Genomic DNA, 17,412 nt, shown 5'->3' with positions numbered 1-17,412 from the left:
TATCTATCTATCTATCATCCATCCATCTATCTCCATCCATCCATCCATCCATCCATCCATCCATCATCTATCTATCTATCTATCTATCTATCTATCTATCTATCTATCTATCTATCTATCTATCTATCTATCTATCATCTATCTATCTTCATCTATCTTCATCTATTTATCCATCCATCTATCTATCTATCTATCTATCTATCTATCTATCTATCTATCTATCTATCTATCTATCTATCATCTATCTATCTTCATCTATCTTCATCTATTTATCCATCCATCTATCTATCTATCTATCTATCTATCTATCTATCTATCTATCTATCTATCTATCTATCTATCTATCTATCTATCTATCTATCTATCTATCTATCATCTATCTATCATCTGTCTGTCTAATTTAGATTTATATGCTGCCCACTCCGCAAGTGGACTCTGGGCAGCTAACAGTCATGTTAAAAAACAATTCAAACTACAATTATAAAAGAATAAAAACATATATAAGCAATTTAAAAACTACATTATTAGATGCTATAAGAAGATTTCATAACAAAGGCGGTTTCTCTATATCTCAGTTCTCTGTTTCCTTTATTACTCTATTAGCGGTCTTACAGATGATATTGTTCAGCATCATATCAGTGGCAGCCTCCTCCCACGTTAGTTGTTGCTGGCCTTTTAAGTGCACACCTTTTAAATGCCTTCTCTCCACTGGAAATAATGAAGGACAGGGGCACCTTCTTTGGGGGCTCATACAATTGGACCCCTTGGTCCAATCTTTTTGAAACTTGGGGATTATTTGGGAAGAGGCACTAGATGTTATACTGAAAATTTGGTGCCTCTACCCCAAATAACAGCCCCCCCCAGAGCTCCAGATACCCGCGGATCAATTCTCCACTATTCCCTATGGGAATTGGTCTCCATAGAGAATAATGGAGTGTCCAGCAGACATTCCCGCCCCCACTTTCTGATGACCCTGAAGGGGGGGGTAGGGCCTCCAAACCGGGGGCTCCCCTGCTCCCACCTGGAGATTGGCAACCCTATGCACACCCCAGAAAAAAGCCCCCTCCCAAACCCCATCTCTGTTCCTCTGCAACGCTAGCACCTAAGCTCATGGGATGGTATTCTGGCCTACGTCTCACTTACCCCAGCAGCAGGCAGTACCCTGGATTCCAACATCCAAAGCAAAACAGCTTCTACGGCTTGGGCTCTATAAACCTCTCGTGGGCAGACGGGACGGGACTCCTCGTTCCCACCCTCACATTCCGGCCACAAGTGGTTTTTGTATTCATGGTAAATTCAAAAGCACTCTAAACGGTGCTGACAGTAAACACGAGGCCTCTGGGCTCCTTATCTTGGCCAGGGGACCGAGCCTTGACGCTTCCAGGTAATGGACTGTAGGTGAGAAGTGTTGGTGATTGACCAATTCCTCACATCACAGGTTAACTTTTAAGACCGAGGCGAGTTGTATTTATTGTCTCTGAACAGAGTGCCAGGAAATAATATTGGGCTCTTGCATCCACTATAACGATCTAGAACAGGGGTGGCCAAACTGTGGCTTGGGAGCTATATGTGGCTCTTTCAGACATGGTGTCCGAAAGCCCCCACCGCCCCATTGGCCGGCTTGGAGAAGGTAGACCACTTCTCCAAGTCAAGGCAGCTGGCAACTTGGAGAATGCATTTAAAGTTGCTTTCTTTCCACCTCTCCATCCCTCCCCTCCCCTCATCTATTTGATTTCTTTCCACCTTTTGAATTGAGAGCCAGTTTGGTGTAGTGGTGAAGTGCATGGACTCTTATCTGGGAGAACTGGGTTTGATTTCCCACTCCTCCACTTTCAGCCGCTGGAATGGCTTTGGGTCAGCCATAGCTCTCGTAGGAGTTGCCCTTGAAAGGGCAGCTGCTGTAAGAGCTCTCTCAGCCCCACCTACCTCACAGGGTGTCTCTTGTGGGAAGGGGAAGGGAAAGGAGATTGTAGGCTGCTCTGAGACTCTGTCCTTGAAAGGGCAGCTGCTGCAAGAGCTCTCTCAGCCCCACCTACCTCACAGGGTGTCTGTTGCGGAGGAGGGGAGTTAAAGGAGATTGTGAGCCACTCTGAGACACTGAGATTCCAAGTATAGGGCAGGATGTAAATCCGATATCTTCTTCTTTCTTCCCTCCCTCCCAATCTTGTGGCTCTCAAACATCTGATGTTCATATCTTGCGGTTTGCAAACGACTGACATTAATTCTATGTGGCTCTTTAAGAATAACATTAGTGAGTGTGACCCTTTAGCTTCCCACATTGGACGTCTTTGAAACTGCCATAGCTTCAATTGGTATGGCTTCTTCCTAGCGTCACCAGCCTCCAGGTGGGGATTGGTGATCTCCTGATATTTCAGTTGATCTCCTGATTCCAGAGATAAGTTAAAATGGAAAAGCAAAATGGTCATTTTGGAGGGTGGACTCGGTGGCTTTATGCCCCATTATCTCCCTCCCCCCAAAACCCTGCCTTTGTTAGGCCCCATGTCCAAAATCTCCAGATAGTTCCCAAATGGGAGTTGGCAACCTTACTCTAAAGGGTTGGCTTTTCAAAGCCACAGGCAAATTTAAAATGTTGATTTCAAGGCAGAGTTTTATTTCAGATATCTGCCGCAAGAGGAGCCAGAAATGCAGAAGATAACAAAAGTGAGTAGAGGAAAGTTGAATAAAGGAAGTGTGCTCCATGTTTTCTGAAGGAATATTGATACATGGGACATGATTTGAGGGGAATGTTTGGGGGCCATTTTCTCCCTCAGATCATGTCCCATGTGTTGATGTTGCTGCTGCCTCAGAGATTTCACTATATCTGACGGTGCGATTCTATGAAAAGTTACCCCAGTCTAAACCAGGGGTGGACAGATTGTGGCTCAGGAGCCACATGTGGCTCTTTCACGCATATTGTGTGGCTCTCGAAGCCCCCACCACCCCGTCAGCCAGCTTGGAGAAGGCATTTGTCTCTTTAAACCATTTCTCCAAGCCAAGCTATCCAGTGGCTTGGGGAATGCATTTAAAACAAAAGTTGCTTTATTTCCACCTCTGCCTCCCTTTATCTGTTTTCCTTCCTCCCTCCCTCCCTCCCTTTCTTTTGCTCAATCAATTAATGCAGGTTGCAGAGTTCAGCTTCTTGTGGGACAGAAGCTGAGTTCTCTCGAGGCTGTTCTTGTTGTGACACGCAAAAAGCCCCCATTTGTCCTCCTCTGTATCACCCTGGTCCAATCTTTTTGAACCTTGGAGGGTATTTTGAGGAGAGGCACTGGATGCTATGCTGAAAATTTGGTGCCTCTGCTTTAAAAAACAGCTCCCCCCCCCACAGCCTCAAATGCCCATGGATCAATTCTCCATTATACCCTTTGGGAATCGATCTCCATAGGGAATAATGGAGTGCCCAACAGACATTCCCCTCCGCCCCTGCTTTCTGACGACCCTGAAACGGGGAGATCCCCTGCCCCAACCTGGGGATTGGCAATCTACCTTAAAATGCTTCTTGGATTAGAATCGTCACAATTGCAACCCTACTTGAAACAACCTGTGGAACTCCTTCCCACATGGTGCCCGCCTTCTCCCCCCCCCACTTCAAGTACTTCAAACTTATCTCTTCTGTGCTGCCTTTAGCTTACTCCCTTAGCCCTCACACTAACTGGATATCTAACTTTGTGTTTCTGTGGGATTCAGAGATTTCCCAGAAAAATAATCAGGCCTCATTTGGGGCAGGAGCTCACAGGAGCAGAGCTCTGAAACCTCTAAATTTTATTGTGCATTTGAGGGAAGGGGGTAAGAAAGAAAGTGGGGGGGAGAAGGCGGGCACCATGTGGGAAGGAGTTCCACAGGTTGTTTCAAGTAGGGTTGCCAATCCCCAGGTTGGGGCAGGGGATCTCCCGAACTGATATAATTTAGTACACCTTCTGATGATGTCAGGGGTGTGTGGCACATCCAAATGAGTTATGCAAATAAGTTGCGCTAATGAGCTCCAGCACTTCTTTTTCTACAAAATGACCCCTGAGTATAGCTGTGATCTCCAGACTGCAGAGATCGGTTCCTCTGGAGAAAACGGCTACTTTGGAGGGTAGACTCTGAGGCATTATATCCCACTTTGCTCCCTCCCCTCACCAAACTCCACCCTCCCCAGGCTCTGCTCCTAAATCTCCACAAATTTCCGAATCTGGGGCAGGCTGCTCTGTTTCCCCATTTCCACCCCAACCATCCGACAAGGAGCTCAGGCTGTACATGTTCTCCCTCCCCGCACCCCACCTCTCTTTTATCCCCAAAGTAACTTCAACAGAAAAGCTAGACTGAGGGAGACCGGCCAGCCTAAAATCCCCCACAAAGCTTTCACGTCGTTAAGCGGATTCGAACTCGGGTCTCTCCTAATCCACCAGTCTCAAAACCACACCCCATTGGCTGTCTGGATTCGCTTCTGTCCAACCTTTTACCAGTAACTAGGGTTTCCAGCTCTGGGTTGGGGGGAGCCTGAGAAGGGCAGAGTTTGAAGAGGGGAAGGACCTCAGCAGGGTATAATGCCATCAAATCCACTCTCCAAAGCAGCCATTTTCTCCAAAGGAACCAGTCTCTATCATTTGGAGATCAATTGTAGTATTGGGAGACCTCCAGCCACTAATCACCTTTTCCTCCCTCTCTGGCCACCTATTAACAAAAATTAAATATAAACATAAAACTGGCTCAGATTAGTCAGCCGTGCCTCAGAGAGGTCACACCGTTTCTTTCCCTGAAATGTCTTTCGGTTGGCGGTTGTAGGAAATGGCCCTTCACAACTCTCTCCTCCTCTCCCTCACTTTCCCCTCACGCCGATCACTACAGGGAACAGCTTTTAACCGGCAGTGGGCGGGAAAAATTCAGCTCTCAGCCAGCTTGTGTCTCCACTGCAAACAGAAACTTTATTTATTATCAATATTGGGCCAGTTCAAGGAGATGCTGAAAGCAAACAGCTTCCTTCATAAATGATTGCCCGATAAGGGAGCAAAGCGTCTGGCAATTGAGGCCTGCCGCAAGAGGCGCGCCAGTAGGGTTGCCAAGTCCAACTCAAGAAATATCTGGGGACTTTGGGGGTGAAGCCAGGAGACTTTGGGGGTAGAGCCGGGAGCAAAGGTGTGACAAGCATCATTGAACTCCAAAGCAAGTTCTGGCCATCACATTTAAAGGGACTACACACCTTTTAAAAGCTTTCCCTCCACTGGAAATCATGAAGGATAGGGGCACCTGCTTTTGGGGCTCATAGAATTGGACCCCCTGGTCCAATCCTTTTGAAATTTGAAGGGTATTTTGGGAAGAGGCACCGGATGCTATGCTGCAAATTTGGTGCCTCTGCCTCAAAAAACAGCAACCCCCCCCCCAGAGACCAGCAGATCAATTCTCCACTATACCTTATGGGAATCGGTCTCCATAGGGAATAATGGAGTGCCCAGCAGACATGTCCCTCCCCCCCCCCCCCGCTTTCTGATGACCTTAAAGTGGTGGGGAGGGCCAAGCTGGGGGATCCCCTGCCCCCACCTGGGGATTTAAACACAAACAGGAAACCACAGCGTCAGATAATAGGAAACACGAAATAAAACGCTGTGTACAGTGTACTTATGCTTATGCACATTCATTTACATATATTTATAATACATTTTTCAGACAATTCACAAAACGATTTCTTCACATGAATAGTCCCACTTCCGATATAGTTCGTACAAATCAAAAAATAATCCAGTCCTGTATGCTTGAAAAATGGTACCAGTCCTTGCTGAATCGATGACTTCCAGATGCAAGTAATACCGTGTAAACGTATTGTATGACGATATTCTTAAGGCAGCGGTCCTCAATTGAACTGAGGGACCGCTGCCTTCAGAATATCGTCATACAGTACATTTACACGGTATTACTTGCATCTGGAAGTCATCGATTCAGCAAGGACTGGTTCCGTTTATTTCAAGCATCCAGGACTGGATTATTTTTTGATTTGTATGAACTCTATCGGAATTGGGACTATTAATGTGAAGAAATCGTTGTGTGAATTGTCTGAAAAATGTATGAATTGTCTCCAGCCCCACCCACCTCACAGGGTGTCTGTTGTGGGGGAGGAAGGGAAAGGAGATTGTGAGCCGCTCTGAGACTCTTCGGAGTGGAGGGCGGGATATAAATCCAATATCTTCATCTACCTCACGGGGTGTCTGTTGTGGGGGAGGAAGGTAAAGGAGATTGTGAGCCGCTCTGAGACTCTTCGGAGTGGAGGGCGGGATATAAATCCAATATCTTCATCTACCTCACAGGGTGTCTGTTGTGGGGGAGGAAGGGAAAGGAGATTGTGAGCCGCTCTGAGACTCTTCGGAGTGGAGGGCGGGATATAAATCCAATATCTTCATCTACCTCACAGGGCGTCTGTTGTGGGGGAGGAAGGGAAAGGAGATTGTGAGCCGCTCTGAGACTCTTCGGAGTGGAGGGCAGGATATAAATCCAATATCTTCATCTACCTCACAGGGTGTCTGTTGTGGGGGAGGAAGGTAAAGGAGATTGTGAGCCGCTCTGAGACTCTTCGGAGTGGAGGGCAGGATATAAATCCAGTATCTTCATCTACCTCACAGGGTGTCTGTTGTGGGGGAGGAAGGGAAAGGAGATTGTGAGCCGCTCTGAGACTCTTCGGAGTGGCGGGCGGGATATAAATCCAATATCTTCATCTACCTCACAGGGTGTCTGTTGTGGGGGAGGAAGGGAAAGGAGATTGTGAGCCGCGCTGAGACTCTTCGGAGTGGAGGGCGGGATATAAATCCAGTATCTACATCTACCTCACAGGGTGTCTGTTGAGGGGGAGGAAGGTGAAGGAGATTGTGAGCCGCTCTGAGACTCTTCGGAATGGAGGGCAGGATATAAATCCAATATCTTCTTCTTCTTAACCACTACACCAAACTGGCCCAAAGAAGAAGAAGAGGAGAAGGAGGAGATTGGATTTATACCTCATCCTTCACTCTGAGTCTCAGAGCGGCTTACAATCTCCTTTTCCTTCCCCTCCCTATCACAGACAACCTGTGAGGAAGGTGGGGCTGAGACAACTCTGACAGCAACTGCTCTTGTGAAAACAGCTCTGACAGAGTTATGACTGACCTGCGGTCACTCCAGAAATTGCATGTGGAGGAAGAGTGGGGAATCAAACCCAGTTCTCCCAGATAAGAGTTTGCGCACTTAACCACTACACCAAACTGGCTCTCACGAACACATCTATCTATCCATCTTTATCTATCTGAAGAACTGAGCAAGTGTTGTCCGTCTCTCAGGTGCTCCTGGACTTTTGCTCTTTTCTACTGCTAAAAAGGTAAAGGTAGTCCCTTGTGCAAGCACCAGTCGTTTCCAGCTCTGGGGTAACATCGCATCACAACATTTCTACTGCTACAGACAGATGAACACAGCTACCCATCTTGATCTGTCTCCATGGATGGGCAAAGTGCATTAAGCCTTTTCTTTTTCTACCAGCCATTTTTTCACTTCAAATTAACCCCAAGACTGATTTTCCACCTGTGGGATCCCAGAGTTGTGTGTTCATACCCACGCTTTTGGAAAGCCGTGAGGTCCATTCTCTCCACGGGAACTGATCTCTGTAGTCTGGAGAGCAGGTGTCATTCCATAAGATCTGCTCCCACATTTCCATGGGCAACTCTAATTTTACCCGCCTCCATTGTGGGAGAGAGGCCGAAGGGCCTGACAAAGGCCACTTAGCGAGTTATAGCAGTGGGGAGATTCGAACCCGGGCCTCCTTGCTCAGGCTCCTCACAACTTCCCTAGACCATCGCTGCGCTCGGGATGCCCCCACGTGCACTCACTTGGTCTATTGTCCTTGCTCCTCTGATAGAGTCCTGCCTTCCCCGGGGACACCCTCTCCATCCTCCTTCTCCTCTGACTTAGGTCATATGCTCCCCGGTGCCCAGGCCAGGAGGAACGGGCGAAAGAGACCCACCATGGCAAGTGGTGACCTGGTGTAGCAAAAGTCCGGAGGTCAGGAGATGTGAGAGGGAAGACTGCTAGTCAGCTGCAACTAGGGCTGCCTTGCCCCCGGTCTGGGCAGGGGTTCCCCCACCTGGGAGGTTCCCAATCCGCTGGCCTACATTGGACCGGCGGGGGGAAACCTCCCCCAACGTGCCCAGCGCGATGATGTCACCCAAAAGTGACATCATCATGCTGCTGCCACCATGTGGCGGTCATTCTAGGTGTTTCTGAGAAAACTCTATGGTTTTCCCGGATGCTCTAGCCATTTGGGAGGGAAAACTCTATGATACAATAGCTGGAGAACTCAGGGGACTTGGCAACTCTAGCTGCAGCAGTTTCTAATTGTTGGAATGAGCGACTCAGCAATGCCTAGATATTTTCATGTGTGAAATAATGGGACATAGGTGATGGTGCATTGCTGAGGAAGATGGGATGTGGTGGGCAACCTACTTGTTTGTCATCAACAGGGCATAGAGGTCGAGGCCTTCATTAGATCATCAGAAGAACCCTGCTGGATCAGACCAGGGGTCCATCTAGTCCAGCCTCCTGTCTCACAGTGTGGCCAACCAGTTCTTCTGGAGGGCCAGCAACAGAGCAGAGAGTCTGAGGCCTTCATTAGAATATTATAAGAGCCCTGCTGGATCAGACCAAGGGTCCATGTAATCCAGCATCCTGTCTCACAGTGTGGCTAACCAGTTCCTCTGGAGGACCAGCAACAGGGCATAGATCATCAGAAGAACCCTGCTGGATCAGACCAAGGGTCCATCTTGTCTAGCATCCCGTCTCACAATGTGGCCAACCAGTTCCTCTGGAGGGCCAACAACAGGGCATAGAGGACAAGGCCTTCCCCTGATGTTACCTCCTGGCACTGGGATTCAGCGGTGGACTGCTGAACGTGGAGGTTCCCTTTAGACACCATGGCTAGTTGCCACTGATAAATCTATTATCTATTAATTGACCCAATCCCCTTTTAAAGCTTTTTCTGCTTGAGGCCATTACTGTATCCTCTGGACACAAATTCCACAACTGAATCACTCTCTGTGTGAAGAAGTGTTTCCTACTCAGCCATCTTCCCTTTGAAATCGTTGGCAGCTTAAAGTAAGTCCTAAGGATTTTCCGTGTACTTATTCCCAGACACATCTATATCCTGCCCAAATGCTGCGGAGTTATTTGTCCAGACATCCTCTAGTGTTGGGTAGAGAAGTTCCTCAATGATCTTTGCCTTCTTTTTCCTTCAAAGGATCCCGATTAGGGTACTCACTGCTCTCCGTTTCAAGGGACATGTTGGAATGCTTCACGGGAGAGTCACTGTACGCCTCCACATCCAAGTTCTTTTCATCCTTGTGAGGGAGAAGAGAGAGAATGAAAAAAAGAAAAAGAGCATTGTAACATTCCCACAAAGGCAGACATTAATAGCAAACATGTTCCAGAATGCAAGGGTATGTTCTGTTTTTAAGAAGTGTGGTGCGTCATACTTGGCGCAAGGTTCAAGTCTCTAGTCTTCATTTTTGAGAATTTGTTCACAACGATTCAAGCAAAAGTTCAATGATTTTGCCTCACCTGGCTCTGCGTCGCCATTCCCTTTGGCTTCTTTCTCTCTCCAGAGTAACTGCTTGTTCCCAAGGGTTCAGTTTGAAGGCAACATGCCCTGTTGAGCTAGATCTATCAGAAATCCAAAAAGAAGACAGTTAGGACTGAAATACTGATATATCTGAAGAACTGAAGAAGAAGAAGATGAAGATATTGGATTTATATCCCGCCCTCCACTCCGAAGAGTCTCAGAGCGGCTCACACCCTCCTTTACCTTCCTCCCACACAACAGACAGAGGTGTGTGGGGCTGGAGAGGACTCTCACAACAGCTGCCCTTTCAAGGACAACCTCTGCCAGAGCTATGGCTGACCCAAGGCCATTCCAGCAGGTGCAAGTGGAGGAGTGGGGAATCAAACCCAGGTCTCCCAGATAAGAGTCCGCACACTTCACCACTACACCAAACTGGCTCTCCTGAGATACTGATAAACTGCCTTTGTTATAAAATCTTTCTTATAGCACTTTTTTATGTGGTTTAATTTTTAAATATGTTTTTATTCCTTTATAATTGTATTTTAAACTGTTTTCTCATGACTGTTAGCTGCTCAAAGTCCACCCGCGGAGTGGGCGGCATATAAATCTAAAGCAAATAAATAAATAAAAGAGGAAACTGAGAACATGGCAGAGAGATATGTCGGAGCAGATTCTGTGCTGGTTACATCAGTGGAATCCTTGGAGGAGGGAAATTCATGTTGGGCCGCTGGTAGTCAAAAACGAGCTAAGCCAAGTGCTCCTAAATTGCTGACAACAGCAGAGGGACCATTCATCTGGGACCTGAGCAATCCTTGTGGTACTACCACATCACCGTTGGCTCAACTTTCTCCAGAACTCCTTTAACACCTCAGCCTACTCCTGCAGAGAACCTGACGAACAGCAGAACCTCCGGATCCTCCTTTCGCTCTCTCTACATAAATGTAGATAAAACCATAAGAAGACCCCTGCTAGATTGTACCAGTGGCCCATCTAGTCCAACATCCTGTCTCATTCAGTGGCCAACCAGTTCCTCTGGACAGCCAACAGGGCAGAGTGGTCGAGGCCTTCTTGTGCTAAGAACACAAGAAGAGCCCTGCTGGATCAGTGGTCCTTCTAGTCCAGGATTCTGTCTCACATAGGAGCCAACCAGTTCCTTTGGAGAGCCAACAACAGGGCGTAGCAGCCAAGGCCTTCCTTCCCCTGATAAGAACATAAGAAGAGCCCTGCTGGATTGGACCAGTGGTCCATCTAGTCCAAGATCCTGTCTCACACGGTGGCCACAGTTCCTCTGGAGGGCCAACCACAGGGCAGAGAGGCTGAGGTCTTCATAAGAACATAAGAGCCCTGCTGGATCAGACCAATGGTCCATCTAGTTTAGCACCCTGTCTCACAGGGTCTACGTCAGCATAAGGGAGTTTCATGCATTCCCAGGATTCTCCGGGGAACAGAATTTGGACCAGACACCTAATTCCAGTGATGAGGGGCATGCCCTCCATATACGCTCAGAAGTACTTTTGCTTCTTGTGGCTTAACATTTTCCATGTCTGAGCCTTTGTGGTTTTGCACTGGTTTTAAAAAATCCCTCTTAAAGAAGAAGGGATAGTTAAGAAATACCTATGATAAATTTTTTTTAATGCAGATTTTCCTACATGGGTGCTCACAATTCAACACCGTTCTTGCAATGCAGATTTTGGAAAGCTTCTATTTTTGATGTTAATTGTGGATGAAAAACAAATAGTCCTTGGATTGTAATTGTAACAAAATTACAAAAAAAAAAAACCCCACAATACCTTGTATTGTGATAAAATATATAAGGTTGGAACACAGTTGAAAGTTTGCTTGTCTGTATACCATTGATTCCTGTGACTGTCTGAAGCCTCAAATTGTGTGGGCTTTTGTTGAATCACTTTGTCCTAAGCGTAGAACAAAATAGGAGTCAAGTGACACCTTTAAGACCAACTTAAGTAGCTTTATTCAGAACGTACGCTTTCGTGTGCTCTGAGCGCACTTCATCAGACGAGGAGTTTGGCGCAATGAGCAGAGCCACACATAGCTGGTAGGCAGTGGCTCAGAATGTAAAATGGTACAGATTTAAGATCCAGTGATGGAATAGTACAATTATCTGGTAGGCAGGGGTTTAGAATGTAAAATGGTACAAATGTAAGATCCAATGACAGAATAGTAAAATTATCAAACTGAGCAAACCTTTGATCTGAGTAGCATGAGTATGTAGATGACTGGGGAAGGCACATGAAAGCTTACGTTCTGAATAAAACTAAGTTGGTCTTAAAGGTGCAATTGACTTTTATTTTGTTCTACTACTTCAGACCAGCACAGCTGCCTACTGGAGAGCCAGTTTGGTGTAGTGGTTAAGTGTGCGGACTCTTATCTGGGAGAACCGGGTTTGATTCCCCACTCCTCCACTTGCACCTGCTGGAATGGCCTTGGGTCAGCCAGAGCCCTGGCAGAGGTTGTCCTTGAAAGGGCAGCTGCTGTGAGAGCCCTCTCCAGCCCCACCCACCTCACAGGGTGTCTGTTGTGGGAGAGGAAGGTAAAGGAGATTGTGAGCCGCTCTGAGACTCTTCAGAGTGGAGGGCGGGATATAAATCCAATATCTTCATCTACCTCACAGGGTGTCTGTTGTGGGGGAGGAAGGGAAAGGAAATTGTGAGCCGCTCTGAGACTCTTTGGAGTGGAGGGCAGGATATAAATCCAATATCTTCTTCTTCTTCTACTTGGATTTGTCCTAAGCATATCCTTCTACTTTTAGTTTTGCTTTCAGGGCCATTCTCAGTTAAGTCCTAGCATGGAATTTGCCTTTTTTTCTACCACAACTACATGCCACTGAGTTGAAATGTAACTCTGGAAATAGCTTCATATGGCATGTTCCCCAATTGATCCTGGCAAAGTTAAACCATGCCACCGTATCCTGTTCCCGCCCCTCTTTTTTTTGTAGTTTGTGATCATGCATTAGACAAGGCAAGCAGCCCTGTGGTGCAGAGCGGTAAGCTGCAATACTGCAGTCCAAGCTCTCTGCTCACAACCTGAGTTCAATCCCAGTGGAAGCTGGGTTCAGGTAGCCGGCTCAAGGTTGACTCAGCCTTCCATCCTTCCGAAGTCAGTAAAATGAGTACCCAGCTTGCTGGGGGTAAAGCGTAGATGACTGGGGAAGGCAATGGCAAACTACCCCGTAAAAAGTTTGCCAAGCAAACGTTGTGATGTGACATCACCCCTTGGGTCAGTAATGACTGGTGCTTGCACAGGGGACTACCTTTACCTTTATTAGACTAGGCACCAAAGTTATCTGCTAAATTAAGTCATCTAGAGGTTTCACTAACTTATACCCTTGCTGCATGGCACATGGTGTGGATTTGCTCTTAGAACCAAAGTAAGCAATTATGCACTTTAAACATCTGCACATTCCATTGTGTTTGTGTCATATAGTTAGCGTATTTCATGTTCCACATCCAAAAGTTTGGAGAAAAGGTGCCATTCTGCTTTAAATTTGTCTTGCTGAAGAATCTTGGGAATATCCAGAAAGTCCTGGAGGGAAGGGGATCATGCCTCACTTCAGAGTGCCAACTCCAGGCTGAGAAATTCCTGGAGATTTGAGGATAGACCCTGGGGTGGGAACACAGCACGGTCTAAATGCTGTTGAGTCTTCCCTCCAAAGCAGCTATTTTCTCTGGGGAAACGATCTCTATAATCTGACGATGGTTTATAATTCTGGAAGATTTCCAGGCCCAACCTGGAGGTTGGCAACCAAATCCCTTGCAACAAAAAGTGCCCTTTTGCGACACTAGGGGGCACCTCTGAGCAGGAGCTGCTGAGTCAGGTTATCAGCAGCCAGTGCACTAATGGAATTACTGAAATGTTTAGTCATGCATGCATTAGGAAGGGAAGACATCCGCGGCGCTTTCTGAATGTGTTTCTCTAAGTGGTTCCCGGCTTGGTATCTTCAGCTAAATTGTTAAACCTCATTCATACTCTAACCTCTTCCCCTGTGGTGGTTTTCCTTCCCTCTGGGCATTTCATCCCACATTCTAAAATGCCATATTGTCTTTACTAAAATGGCACCACTCCACTGTGACTTCTTTAACTGGCTCATTTGTATGAGTATATGTTTTAGGGTTTTTCGTTTTTACTCCTCTTCAGGGGTTGTTTTGTAGAAAAATAGATGGTGGAGCTCATTAGCATAACGCATTAGCATATGCCGCCACCACCCTACCAGCCAAAAGCAACCCGATGCAAGAAAGGAGAGTCCCAGGGGAGCGAGGCCTGCTTGGACTGGCAAGAGATCCAGCCAGCCCAAGCAGGCCTCGCTCACCTGGGGCTCTCCTTGGCTGCCCTCCCAACAGTCAAAAGTAGGGTTGCCAATCCCCAGGTGGGGGCAGGGGATCCCCCGGTTTGGAGGCCCTCCCCCCGCTTCAGGGTCGTCAGAAAGCGGGGGGAGGGGAGGGAAATGTCTGCTGGGAACTCTTTTATTCCCTAGGGAGATTTATTCCCATAGAAAATAATGGAGAATTGATCCACGGGTTTCTGGGGCTTTGGGGGGGGGCTGTTTTTTGGGATAGAAGCACCAAATTTTCAGTATAGCATCTAGTGCCTCTCCCCAAAATGCCCCCCAAGTTTCAAAAAGATTGGACCAGGGGCTCCAATTCTATGAGCCCCAAAAGAAGGTGCCCCTATTCTTCATTATCTCCTAAGGAAGGAAGGAATTGAAAAGGTGTGCCGTCCCTTTAAATGTGATGGCCGGAACTCCCATTGGAGTTCAATGATGCTTGTCACAACCTTGATCTTGGCTCCACCCCTAATGTCTCCTGGCTCCACCCCCAAAGTCCCCAGATATTCCTTGAATTGGACTTGGCAACCCTAGTCAAAAGGCCAACAAGCCACCCACCGCTCCAAATCACACAAGAAGTGGAGAAAGGGTGGTGTGGGCTTCTCCAGGGGTTAAAGAAGGCTGCTGGGGGCGTGGCAAAGCCCCTGGTGTCTGGCTGGCTGCCTTCTCTCCTAATCCAGGGACTGTTATGCAGCTGCACCTCCTATTCAATGGACAAAGTAAGTGGGGCGGAGGAGGGGGAACCCTCAGAAAGGTTCCGGAGCTGTGCTCCTGTGAGCTCCTGCTGAATTCAAGGCCTGCTCCTGTTGTCTCGTTGTTTTAGTTGTTAGCAGCTTCAAGCTGGTACAAGCCTATCGCTTTGGCAATGTATTTTAATTTACGTTCTATCCACATTTTTCTTCTTTTAAGTGCAGGGATAGAATCCCATTCCTTTTGCATTTTAACTTTCTCTTATTTTCGTCTAAAAGCCAATGTGCCGTAGAGCCTTCCCTGAAATAAACGGGATGAGAGTGGTATCCCATATCTTCTTAAAATTAAAGTAAGTAATAGTTTTGAACATACGAACCTATGAAGCTGCCTTCTGCTGAATCAGACCCTGGGTCCTTAAAGTCAGTCTTGTCTACTCAGACCGGCAGCGGCTCTCCAGGGTCTCCAGCTGAGTTTTTTTATGCTTACTTGCCTGAGCCTTTTTTAGTTGGAAATGCCAGGGATTGAACCTGGGACCTTCTGCTTACCAAGCAGATGCTCTACCGCTGAGCCACCGTCCCTCCCTTTTCTGTGTCAAGTGAAGCTGCTAGTCCTCAAGTTTAAAGTTTTCCATCCCAGCCTGGTCTGATGTCTGCTTTTCTTGTAATCGATTCTTGACAGCCTGGGGAACATGTGTTTCTCTTACCCTTCAGCATCAGCTCAGGCTAGCTTGATCTCATCTGATCCCAGCAGCTAAGCAAGGTGAGCTCTGGTTAGAACTTAAGATGTCCAGGGTTGCCATACAGAGGTAGGGCTGCCAATCCCCAGGTGAGGTCAGGGAATCCCCCGGTTTGAAGGCCCCCCCCTGGCTTCAGGGTCATCAGAAAGCAGGGATGGGGGGAATGTCTGCTAGGCACTCCATTATTCCCTATGAAGACCAATTCCTATGGGCTATAATGGAGAATTGATCTGTGGCTATCTGGAGCTCTGGGAGGGGGGCTGTTTTTGGAGGTAATTGCACCATATTTGCAGCATAGCACCCAATGCATCTCCTCAAAAGACCATCCAAGTTTCTAAAAGCTCAGACCAGGGAATCCAATTCTTTGAGCTCCCAAAGAAGGTGCCCCTATCCTTCATTATTTCCAATGGAGGGAAGGCATTTAAATGGTGTGCAGTCCCTTTAAACGTGGTGGCCAGAACTCCCTTTGGAGTTCAATTATGCTTCTCACAACTTTGCTCCTGGCTCCACCCCCGAAATCTCCTGGCTCCACCCCCAAAGCCCCCAGATATTTCTTGAATTGGACTTGGCAACCCTATAGAGAGGCCATACTGAGGCAGGCTATGGCTGACCTCTTGCCTTGAAAGCCCTTTGGGGCACCCTAAACAGGGATGGAATTCTAGCAGGAGCTCCTTTGCATATTAGGCCACACACCCCTGATGTAGCCAATCCTCCAAGAGCTTACAAAAAAGCCTTATAAGCTCTTGGAGGATTGGCTACATCAGGGGTGTGTGGCCTAATATGCAAAGGAGCTCCTGCTAGAATTCCACCCCTGAATAAGTTAGGTGCAACTTGATCCCCCCCCCCCCCGTCCTAAATCAGCATTTTTATTATTTTTTTGCCATCAAATTACAGTTGACTTATGGTAACCCTGAGTGTTTTCAAGACAAGAGATCATCGAATCCTAGAGTTGGAAGGGGCCATACAGACCATCTAGTCCAACCCCCTGCTCCATGCAGGCTCAGCCTGAAGCATCTCTGACAAATTATCATCCAGGGGACGTTTTGTAGAAAAATAGGTGGCGGAGCTCATTAGCATAACTCATTAGCATATGAGCCAAATGCAACGCAAGAAAAGAGAGCTCCGGGTCAGCGAGGCCTGCTTGGGCTGGCTAGAGATCCAGCCAGCCCAAGCAGGCCTCGCTCACCTGGGGCTCTCCTTGGCCGCCCCCCTCCACAGTCAAAAGGCCAGCAAGCTGCCCAAAATCACATAAGAAGTGGAGAAAGGGTGGCACGGGGGTTAACTCCAGGGGTTAATGAGGGCTGCTGGGGGTGTGGCAAAGGCCCTGGTGGCTGGCTGGCTGCCCGCTCTCCTAATCCAGGGATTGTTATGCAGCTGCACCTACTAGTCAATGGACAGGGTTGGTGGGGAGGAGGAAGAGATGGGGAGGAGACCTCAGTCTGCCAAAGGGCTGGCAGCAGGGGCGGGGGAGAGAGGGGAGGGAGCTTTCTTCCTCCTCCCATACCTGCTAACCTCCTGTTGCATACCTGTTAACCTTCCTCTAACAAGAGTCCTTTTGCTTTTAAACTTAGGGATGCCGGACTCCAGGTGGGGCCTGGCGATCCCCTGGAATGACCACTGATCTCCAGGCTTCAGAAATCAGTTCCTAGGAGAAAATGGCAGCTTGGAAGGGCGGGCTTTATGGCACTGTACCCTGCTGAGGCCCCTCCCCTCACCAACCCCTCCCACTTGAGGCTTCACACCCGAATCTCCAGGTGTTTCCCAACCAAATGTTGGCATATCTACTAGTTTCAGAGCTGTCAAGGCAGCAACTTCTAAGCCTCGTATGAAAGAGCCAGCACTTCAGAGAGCTGTTATGTCTTCTGCAGGAACCCAATTCCCAACACCTCTCAGTGGGGATAAAAAAGCTCTATAGCAGGGGCTCTTTTTGTGGCTCTTAAAGCTCCAATCGCAGGCTTGGAGAAGGCATTTCTCTCTTTAAATCTCATTGGGAGAATGCATTTAAAGTTAAAGTTGCTTTCTTTCTTTCTTTCCCTCTCTCCGCCTCCATCTTCTTCATCTTCCTTCCGACTCTCGAACATCTGAAGTTTATTCTAT

At 47.6% G+C, this 17,412-nt stretch overlaps 1 protein-coding gene across 1 annotated transcript in view; it reads right to left on the bottom strand.

Annotated features, from left to right (window-relative positions):
• The window catches only part of SLC4A1 (solute carrier family 4 member 1 (Diego blood group)), a 69,425-nt gene extending 59,861 nt beyond the window's left edge, over positions 1-9,564 (bottom strand). The window contains exons 1-2 of the mRNA XM_060255261.1: positions 9,547-9,564; positions 9,248-9,326 (exon numbers count right to left, since the gene is read on the bottom strand). Coding sequence (XP_060111244.1) covers positions 9,248-9,326; positions 9,547-9,564 — 97 coding nt within the window. The remainder of the gene's footprint in view (positions 1-9,247; positions 9,327-9,546) is intronic.
• Between the last annotated feature and the right edge of the window lie 7,848 nt (positions 9,565-17,412).

Source organism: Heteronotia binoei, chromosome 15 (genome assembly GCF_032191835.1).
Source record: "Heteronotia binoei isolate CCM8104 ecotype False Entrance Well chromosome 15, APGP_CSIRO_Hbin_v1, whole genome shotgun sequence".
NCBI lineage: Eukaryota > Metazoa > Chordata > Lepidosauria > Squamata > Gekkonidae > Heteronotia > Heteronotia binoei.
The sequence above is the reverse complement of the archived record's forward strand: the minus strand, read 5'-3'. Positions and strand labels throughout refer to the sequence as shown.